At 38.5% G+C, this 11,154-nt stretch overlaps 1 protein-coding gene across 8 annotated transcripts in view; it reads left to right on the forward strand.

Moving 5' to 3' along the window:
- Positions 1–10,532, forward strand: part of MBD5 (methyl-CpG binding domain protein 5) — a 246,850-nt gene extending 236,318 nt beyond the window's left edge. For all 8 annotated transcript variants that reach the window (XR_007359130.2, XM_075117824.1, XM_048869264.2 and 5 more), the window contains 2 exons: positions 5,472–5,547; positions 7,904–10,532. Coding sequence is in view for 7 of the 8 variants with exons in the window: in XM_075117824.1 (XP_074973925.1) it covers positions 5,472–5,547; positions 7,904–7,975 (148 nt within the window). In the remaining variant the exon portion in view is untranslated. The remainder of the gene's footprint in view (positions 1–5,471; positions 5,548–7,903) is intronic.
- The last annotated feature ends 622 nt before the right edge of the window (positions 10,533–11,154 follow it).

An 11,154-nucleotide genomic window follows, 5' to 3' on the forward strand; every position in this document is an offset into this window, starting at 1 on the left:
CGTCCACCGCTTTCCCCTCATCCACAGAGCCAGTTATCTCGTCATAGAAGGCAATTAGATTAGTCAAGCATGACTTGCCCTTGGTGAATCTATGCTGATTGTTCCTGATCACTTTCCTCTCCTCTAACTACTTCAGAATTGATTCCTTGAAGACCTGCTCCATGATTTTTCCATAGACTGAGGTGAGGCTGACTGGCCTGTAGTTCCCCGGATCCTCCTCCTTCCCTTTTTTAAAGATGGGCACTACATTACCCTTTTTCCAGTCGTCTGGGACCTCCCCTGATCGCAGTGAGTTTTCAAAGATAATGGCCAATGGCTCTGCAATCCCATCCACCAACTCCTTTAGCGCTTTCAGATGCAGCGCATCCGGCCCCATGGACTTGTGCTCGTCCAGCTTTTCTAAATAGTCCTGAACCACTTCTTTCTCCACAGAGGGTCGGTCACCTCCTCCCCATCCTGTGCTGCCCAGTGCAGTAGTCTGGGAGCTGATCTTGTTCGTGAAGACAGAGGCAAAAAAAGCACTGAGTACATTAGCTTTTTCCACATCCTATGTCACTAGGTTGCCTCCCTCATTCAGTAAGGGGCCCACACTTTCCTTGACTTTCTTCTTGTTGCTAACATACCTGAAGAAACCCTTCTTGTTACTCTTAACATCTCTTGCTAGCTGCAACTCCAGGTGTGATTTGGCCTTCCTGATTTCACTCCTGCATGCCCGAGCAATATTTTTATACTCCTCTCTGGTCATTTGTCCAATCTTCCACTTCTTGTAAGCTGCTTTTTTGTGTTCAAGATCAGCAAGGATTTCACTGTTAAGCCAAGCTGGTCGCCTGCTGATTTTACTATTCTTTCTACACATCGGGATGGTTTGTTCCTGTAACCTCAATAAGGATTCTTTAAAATACAGCCAGCTCTTCTGGACTCCTTTCCCCCTCATGTTATTCTCCCAGGGGATCCTGCCCATCAGTTCCCTGAGGGAGTCAGTCTGCTTTTCTGACGTCCAGGGTCTGTATTCTGCTGCTCTCCTGTCTTCCCTGTGTCAGGATCCTAAACTCGACCATCTCATGATCACTGCCTCCCAGGTTCCCATCCACTTTTGCTTCCCCTACTAATTCTTCCTGTTTTGTGAGCAGCAGGTCAAGAAGATCTCTGCCCCTAGTTGGTTCCTCCAGCACTTTCACCAGGAAATTGTCCCCGACAGTTTCCAAAAACTTCCTGGATTGTCTTTGCACCGCTGTATTGCTCTCCCAACAGATATCAGGGTGATTGAAGTCTCCCATGAGAACCAAAGCCTGCGATCTAATAACTTCCGTTAGTTGCCGGAAGAAAGCCTCATCCACCTCATCCCCCTGGTCCGGTGGTCTATAGCAGACTCCCACCACGACATCACCCTTGTTGTTCACACTTCTCAACTTAATCCAGAGACTCTCAGTTTATTTTTCTGCAGTTTCATACCGGAGCTCTGAGCAGTCATACTGCTCTCTTACAATGCAACTCCCCCACCTTTTCTGCCCTGCCTGTCCTTCCTGAACAGTTTATATCCATCCATGACATGTGAGTTATTCCACCAAGTCTCTGTTATTCCAGTCACATCATAATTCCTTGACTGTGCCAGGACTTCCAGTTCTCCCTGCTTGTTTCCCAGGCTTCTTGCATAGGCACTTAAGATAACTCGCTGATCGTCCCGCTTTCTCAGTATGAGGCAGGAGCACTCCCCTCTTGCGCTCTCCTTTCGTGCTTCCTCCCGGTATCCCACTTACCTCAGAGCTTTGGTCTCCTTCTCCCGGTGAACCTAGTTTAAAGCCCTCCTCACAAGGTTAGCCAGCCTGCTTGCAAAGATGCTCTTCCCTCTCTTCGTTAGGTGGAGCCCGTCTCTGCCTAGCACTCCTCCTTCTTGGAACACCATCCCATGGTCAAAGAACCCAAAGCCGCCTCTCCGACACCACCTGCATAGCCATTTGTTGACTTCCACGATTTGACGGTCTCTACCCGGGCCTTTTTCTTCCACAAGGAGGATGGACGAGAGCACCACTTGCACCTCAGACTCCTTTATCCTTCTTCCCAGAGCCACATAGTCTGCAGTGATCTGCCTAAGGCCATTCTTGGCAGTATCATTGGTGCCCACGTGGAGAAGCAGGAAGGGGTAGCGATCCGAGGTGGAGAAGCAGGAAGGGGTAGCGATTGATGAGTCTCTGCAGTCTGTCCATCACATCGTGAATCCTAGCTCCTGGCAAGCAGCAGACTTCTCGGTTTTCCCGGTCGGGGTGGCAGATAGATGACTCAGTCCCCCTGAGGAGGGAGTCCCCGACAACCACCACCTGCCTCCTTGTCTTGGGAGTGGTGGTTGTGGAACCCCCATCCCTAGGACAGTGCATCTCATGCCTTCCAATCAGCGGAGTCTCCTTCTGCTCTCTTGCCTCAGATGTATCATCTAGTCCACTCTCTGCATTAGTACCTGTGGAGAGAACATGAAAACGGTTGCTTACCTGTATCTGCATTGCTAGTGCATGGATGCTCCCCTTTCTTCTTCTGGAGTTAACATGCTGCCAAATTTCTTCACCGTCCTTCTGTCCTCACTGCGCAGCCTGCTCTGAATCTTCAGAATTTTGTGTCCATAGAAGCATATCCTGACGTCTGTCCAGGAAATCTTCAGTTTCTCTTATGCACCTCAGGGTCGATACTTGTTTTTCCAGACCTTGAACCTTCTCTTCCAATATGGAGACCAGCTTGCACTTTGTACAGACAAAGTCACTTCTGTCCTGTGAAAGACAAACATGGCACATCCTGTGCAGGTAACAACAGCTGAATGCTCACCATCCATATTACCTTCCTTCTAAGAGCTTCCTCAGGTGTTGTAGTAACTACTCAGAGAAGCCTGCAAGATGAAAGCCTCAGTGGGCTCTCCGCAGGCAAACTCCCTGCGTTTACTGCTCAGCTGATTCGCAGCTGACTGGCTTTTTATAACAGCGAGGCCCACTCAAGGCTTACCTGGAACAAAGCACTCCCAGTTCAGACATGTCTAAGGGCTTGTTTAGAAATAGATTTTACACCAGTTTAAGTTAAACTTGTTTTTTAAAAAAGAAAAGGAGTACTAGTGGCACCTTAGAGACTAACCGATTTATTTGAGCATAAGCTTTCGTGAGCTACAGCAAGTGAGCTGTAGCTCACGAAAGCTTATGCTCAAATAAATCGGTTAGTCTCTAAGGTGCCACTAGTACTCCTTTTCTTTTTGCGAATACAGACTAACACGGCTGCTACTCTGAAACTTGTTTTTTAAAGCAAGTTAGTTAAACCAATTTAAATCCCTGATTTAGTAGTTCGGTTTAAAAGTGGCTTAGTTCAGTTTAGTTTAAATCTGTTCCTAATCAATGTAAGACAGGTTTATATTAGTTTAAGAATCTCCACATAGCTTTTTGCAGTGGTTTAACCAAGTCAATTTTTAAATCAAGCATTTAGTTAACTGGTGCAATTTTGCATGTAGATAAGTCTTAATGAGTCTTTCAGGCAGGAGTCATGTCTTTCTGTCTGTTCTGTAAAGTGCCCAGCATGCTTTTGCATACTGCAGAATAATAAAAATGGATGGAATGTGGGAATTTTTATGCATTCCTTTTGGTCCAAGCCTGGGTATAGTACAGACAAGATGTTAGTATGTGTCATGGAATATTTTCTTTAGGTAATGGATGAGACACAGCTCTCACTGCTCTTTATATGGGATCTAGCAATTGCTTTTGATAGTTACTGAATTCAATATGTGGACTAGCTGGGGTGGATGAAATTACTGTAGAATGGTTTTTTCTTTTTTTTCATGCTGCTGTCAGGACAGTATTCCTTTTGAACCCTTGTCTGTCTTCAGTTGGGGTGGGGCTTCCAGTCATGGCCCAGGTAGCATAATTATCTTTCTTAAAGCAAAAAAAAAGTGATTTTTTTAAAAATGCTGAAATGTAAAAGGGGATTGTTCCATGGATTATGGGCTTGGTCGTGCACTGCTGAAATGAAGAAGGATCATCCCAATGCTTAGGGTACTAGCCAGGGCCTCCAGCTGCATGGGTGCAGTTCCCTGCTCAGCCACAGACTCCCTGTGTGACGTGGAGCAAATCAGTGAGGTCTCTTTGCCCGAGTTCTCCATCTGTAAAATGTGGAAATAATAGCACGTCCCTATCTCATGGGGCTGTTGTGAAGATAAATACATTCAAGACTGTGAGGTGCTCAGATACTACAGTAATGGGGCCATGTAAGTACCAGAGACAGATAAACATTAGATCAAGTGGGCTATCAGTCTGCTACCTTTCAAATTCACTTTATTTTTTTTTTCCAGCTACGAATGCCAAGTGCCGGGTCTAAATTTCAATTTTAATTTATTCCACTGGATACTAAAAATAAAGCCCAGCTGAACATATATGCCTAGGAGCTTAAAAAGTTGTCAACAAATTATGTCTGGTGCAATGCGGGAATGACCCTAATAATGTGTTTGAAATACTGTTTGATAAGTCGGCACTTCTGGGAGTGCCAGTCACAAAAATATGACCCAGAATGCTGCGTGTGGTATTTAAAATGGAAAACTACTTTTAATAAATGTAATGCACATAAACTGAATCCGTGAGTGTAATATTTGGAAGTGAACTGAGCAGCACAGTGATTTGGCTAAAAACAGTGGGCGGCAGTGTGTGTGACTGCCACGATTCAGAGAAACAATGGGACTTCTCTCCTATGACTAACTAAAGAGACACATTCACAATTGAGCTCCAAGTATTTGGGGAAAACGAAAACCTTGCAAAACAGTGTCATTCTCCAGGTGGATGTCAACCTGTATTATTTTTCAACAGCCCTCTTGTGAAGTACTAATGTAGCCTCCAGCTACAGAGTAAATGCGATATGGGAGGCAGATAAAGGCAGGCCAGCATTAAGGGTTAGTCAGTTCTCTGTCATTCTTTGAAGTAGCCCAAAATAACTGAATCTTCAGGGAATGACAGTTCTTTGGCATGCATAATGACTGCTCAGGGTCAAGTTCATGAAAGAGACGCTGTTCTGTAATACCTGTTGCTCTCTTAACAAAAAACAAACTTTAACGCTGACAGCTAAGTCAAATAGCACAACATGCCATATTTTGCATTTAAACACAGAAAATCAATCTAGTGATGATATCATGTGCTTTTGCATTCTGTTTATAGATATCTTTTCTCTTGTGGAGATTATAATTCCTGTTTAATTTATAAAAGTCTTCTCTTTAAAAATAAAATAAATAAAACAAAGGGGTAGCACAAGCCTTTATTTTAAAGGAGAACACATATATGGGCCATAACTTACTCTTATTATTTGCACAAATGGTTCCTTGGCTGTCAATGGGAGATCTATATGCTGAATGAAGTTAGTAGAATATGGGTTATTTATGTATGTATTTTGATTATCTACAGTCTTTGAAAATGGGGTATTTCCATTGAAAACAAATATTAACAGAATTTTTTTTTTCATTCTAGAAGCGGAAAGCTAAATAACCATTTAGAAGCTGCTATACATGAGGCCATGAGTGAGCTGGACAAAATGTCTGGGAATGTAAGTCTCTTTGCTTTCTAGTTACATAGGTTTTTTTCATTTTTGTGGAGTTTTCAAGCTGTCGCAGTTTTTGTAATTATTATGATTTAACAACTTAAAAGTTGAAAAAGATTTATAATTTCAGTTAGATTGTAACTACTCTGCATTATTGCTCTCCACCCACTGTAATTATTGGACATATCTTTCATGTGTGAGGCCGACCAATATTTTGAACAGATCCTCAACTCCCACTAACATGCCTGGAGTTTTGCCTGAATAAGGAGTGCAAGAACTAGACCCAATTGTTTTCAAAGTTTGTATATCAAGATGTTGAAACGACATTAAAAAAATCTTTTGACTGTAACACTCCAGTGAATAATCTTAATCTAACATGAAATGAAAAATATCATAGGAAGTAAATTAAGATGAACAAACTTAACATCAGAACCTGACTGTGCTTGTTTTATTTTTTGTTTCCACTTTTATTTTGTGGCATACAGACAAAAGAAATCTCTGATAATGTAATACACTTTTAAAATACATTTGGAGATTTTTTTTGTACTCTTATTATAACAGAAGTCCATGCAGATGATTAAAAATTAAGTACTATACATTAAAATACTCAAAACTTCTAATTAATATTTTAGTAAGTATTCATGGTTTAGCTTTTAAAATAAAATTGATTTTTTTTCCTGATATTCTAAACCTCAACCCTGAAAAGACTTATGCACATGCTTAATTTTACACAATCAATAAGACTTAAATGGATCTCTTTATGGTGCATAAAATTATGCATATGCAGAAATCTTTTCAGGATTGGCACTTTAGACTTGGTTTTAGTACCATCTGGAAATAATATTAGTGATACTGTCTCTATCTCTTGCTGTCTGTTTTGAATTGTTGATAAAGCTGAACCTTTTGGTTGTTAGTTTTACTAATACAGAATTATGGGTTTTCATCTAACTCAATGGCAATTTTGCAACTGACTGCAGGGGAGGTAAGATCTGATCATAGGTCTCTATAAGACCATCTATCCTACAAATATAACCAAAGCAGGGGATCTGGGTACGATACAGTTGGCCTCTAACCCTATTACATCACAGTTAAAAATGTTTCCCTGGGCAGTTTCTATTGTACCCATGTCATATAGCTTTCATCCAGTTATGCAACCCAAATGAAACAGATACATGCTACAACTCTTAACTACGATGCAAGCTGGGTCAGGGAGAAACTGTGCTGTAATCAGGTTCCCTGACCAGGTTGTTTTTGTTGTGTTGACAAGCCTGATGTAACAAATTTTGTATCCTAAAATAATCTCTCGTGAGCTACTTTGTCACAAATCCTTAATCAAGATGAGGTTTATTTTCATAAATAGTATGATGATTGGGAATAATAGGGTCAGAAAATCATAGGTCACCAAATGTAGTTCTTACACATTTTGAAATAAGCTTTTTTTAATTATCACTGTTCAGGCAGGACTAGTAAATTTTAAATGTAACACATGTACGGTACAATTGACATAGAGCATAACTGATGCTAGCAATAACATCTGTTGACTATATGATAAAATTATTCAAGACAGCTAGAATTTAAGAGATATGATCATGACAAAGAAATTTTTTCATATTGTTCAAGGATTTGTATTTTTTGATTAACTGTTATTTGTAATCTACAGATTGCTTTTTTCCAGAATACACAGCCTCACTTCTACCAACAGATGGTGGTGGTATTCCATATAAAACAGCAGAACATTGTTCTGCGTTCCATTTCTCATAGCTGTGTTATAAATGTGTTTAATAGTTTTATATGATCATGATCTTTTCTCCCAGCTTTGAACTGGGAACTAATAATAGACATTGAATGGAAAATAATTGATTTAAAACATTTTCACATGCTAATTAATCTACTGTTCAACTTGAAGTTGATGATGATGGATGAAAACAGTTTGCTCAAAATAGTTTATCCCTTAAATTCATGTCTCTGGTAGTGCTGTAAGTCTGTCTCTGTTTCCACATTCTGTTTCCCAGTATATCCCTCTTTCTTTCTACTGTTATCCCAGTTTTGTAAACAGTTTCCCCTGGAGCCTAACATTATTACTGCTTTGTGCTTCAGTTCCTTGTATACTATATAGTAATGTGTAAGTGGTATCTGTCTCCTGAGACTTGAGGTATCCACACTGTGACACCTATGTTCAACCCCCTTCAGCTCAGAGCTTGATGTTCTGGAGTTTACTTCTAATTCTGCTTTTAATGTGGAAAATTAAAAGCTGTATCACCAGGGAAGCATAACTTTTCAAACAATACTGTAATTGATTGATCACTAACAGGTTGCTTTATTTAATTTTCTATGCTAACCTTTTCATATACTTATTTTCTAGGTACACCAAATCCCACAGGGAGACAGACAGGTGAAACCTCCAAAACCGAAGAGGAGGAAGATCTCTAGATAACATTGAATGTCTTTGTTACTGGTCCAGTACTTATCAAATTGAACATGCACATAAATCAGTATATAGGTATTGATATAGATATTATATCAATATTTATATCAAGGACAGATAGATACCATCAAAGGGTGCTAAGCGAAATAGGGGTACAATATTTTTGTTGATCATGTGGGATAGTTAATGCTGGATAAACCAATCAGATACCTTGAAAGATTACAGTAAAAATGTCAGATGATTACTGAATTTTTTCTATAATACTAAAATTGTGATTATAAAAATAGTCCAAATGTTTCTGATAAATTTTCATTGTGTATATAGATAATACAGAATTTCATGGTGATATCTGAAATGTAAATATTGTACAATATTGTCATGTACAAGCGTACCTAATGCACACTTTATCTTTTATTGTACAAAAAAATAGTGTACAAAATTCTTTGGTTTCTATTGAGTACACATACAAGAGACTACCAGTGTAAAGTGATAAATAAAAATACAGCCTAAATGCTTTTATATGATAATGTAAAAGATGCTGTTTTTGTATTTAACAGCAGAGAAAAGGCATGATTATGTAATACCTTAATTATGACATACACTTCACACCACTGAGTGTTCATTTATATTGTCTGTTTGGAATGAACCTTGCCTGGAAGTACTGTACTCCATTTCAGGTCTCTGTAGGAGAGTGCAACCTTGCAGATTCCTAAAGGGATGTGGGATCACAGGTCTAATTAAGAATTCAAAAGCTGCAACCACTGGTTGCATTTTATTTACTTAAGTTTTAAAGTAGAATGCTGTAGATTTTTTTATTAAAGTAAAAAGAAAGCTTAGATGGAATATTTTAGTCAGCCATTTCTGTAGTTGAAGTTTCATAGCCACCTTCTAAACTAAGCAATTTATACCACCATTGACTTTGAACTCCCCCCAAACCCTATATTTGTTAACCGAGGTTATTTAGCCTGATTAAACATTCTGTTTACATATATGAAGGAATGGCCCTATTTGAAAATATGAGTGTTAATGTTAATTACAATTTGATTTTGCAATGGAATAAAAGGGCATGCTCCACAGCGTTCCTAAAAAATAATTCTAGTATCCCTCATACAGTATTATTAAATTAGAAGTTAAAGGTGGCTTACAACACTATTAGCAACAGTAATTTTATCAGTATTATGTAACATATCAGATTTATTTTATTTAAAAAGAATTATTTATACCCTTAACAGATTCTTATATATATTAATGTGGCTGAAATGTGCAGGTTAAATCTATTAACGAAATTATTTATGTTATATTAAGTGAATAATGTGAAACATATGTAGAAAGGAAGTAATACACTACAGATAAACAAGCCTAAAGCTGTGAGCCATTGTAAAAATAACAAAAAGTTAATAAGTGTAGCACATTGTCATCATTTTTTTCAATTTTTTCACATTGTGGTGGTGGTACACCCCCCTTCCCAAAGTAAATTCTCATTTTGCCCTGCCTTGTTCCAAGACGGAGTCCTTAAGATGGACCTCTTCATCTGGGAACCACCACCTCTTTAACCTGGAATTCCTTTTTCCCTGGAATGGCATCCTATAGTTAAGACTGTTAGAAATCAGCATCCTCTGAGGCTGATGACCTTGCCACTCTACTGATAACCACCAGTTGGCACTTGTACAGTGAGTAACTATTCCTCTCCCCATTGACTTTCCCCAGAACTCAAACTCAATTATCTGTGTGACATGACTGAGATCCACTGGCCCAGAGAATAAAGAGACCTGAGGACATTTCCAAACTCAGCTTTCTTGTGCCACAGCACATAGCACTACCCCTGGGCTAACCTACTTTTTCATGTCTCATACAGACAGCTCTTATTTCTTTTTCCCCCACCCCAACCTGATGGAATGCAATTAGCTACACTAAGCTACAGTGGCCTGGAGGCAGGAACCCTTCCTTCTACTGGGTAGGTTCATTTGTCTTTTGTGTAATGGCAGGACAGACTGCCATGGTCCTACATGCAAACTCATGTGAAGTGATCTTTTGTGTAGTTTAGTTAACACTTTTTTGTTACAAGTTGATGTGTTTGTTATGTTTAAAGAGTTAATGTTGTCCATTTTTCGTATCAGCCTGCTTTTCTGCTGTTTTGTCTACACAATGTTTTTATTCATAAATACGTGTGTGTGTGTGTGTGTGTGTGCGTGCGCGTGCATTTGTTTATATTTAGTTTGGTTTTTTTACCTTTTGCTTTTCTGTCCTAACACTGAGTTTGTATTGACCAACCCTTCTTTTGGCATTTTAACTAATTAGGTTTGTACTTTCTCACCAATGTATACTTTACATTAGTAGACTATGTAAAGTATTTTTGTGCACTTGATTTCATTGGTTAATAATGGCATTGATGTGGGTGCTAGGAATAGTTTGTTTCAGTCCATACAGATTTTTTTTCTCTTTTAGAGTTTTTATGGTTTCATGTAAGCAGTTAATGTAAATATTGTGAGCATTACAGGTCATGCAGTGTTGTAACATTTTAAAAAATGTTGCACCTACTTTACAATTAAAAAACTGGTCACTCATACTTGAATTTTGCCCATAGAGCCATTTCTTTCTCTTTGCATTAAAGCATAATATAGTTTTTTGATGGAGGCCAAGACCTTCTTTCTACATTATTATTTTTTGTTTAACAAATCTATATTTTTTCTAATAGAAGACTTAAAATGAAAAATTTTAAAAATACTTTTTGCCTAGTTTCTAATTTAAGAGAGTACTCCTATATTTAGAGGGTGACAAAATACCCCATTTTGGAAAGTGGAATAATATTTTAATTGTCATTAATTTGGCACTGTCACGTTACCCTGTGAACCTTAAGTGACTGATGAAAGTGAGCCCACAAGAGGAATTAGTTTTTAATTAGCTTAATTATTTAAAATTTGTATGGTGTTTTGAGGATACAAAGTATCCTCATTATTATTTATTTATTTATTTATTTATTATGCTTTATTTATCAAGTGGGTTGTAGTATGTTGAGTCATTCCAAATGAGATAAAAATCAAAAGTATTATTCCTCTTTCTATCATGGTGCATTTTTAAACACCATTTAAGAAAAAATATTTCCATTCATTTCAATGGACTTCCTTTGTATTCCTGCTTCCGACAAAAAAAATTATTGCTGGAATCAGCTATGAAAATAGCTTTCCCAT

This window comes from Caretta caretta, chromosome 11 (assembly GCF_965140235.1).
Source record: "Caretta caretta isolate rCarCar2 chromosome 11, rCarCar1.hap1, whole genome shotgun sequence".
NCBI lineage: Eukaryota > Metazoa > Chordata > Testudines > Cheloniidae > Caretta > Caretta caretta.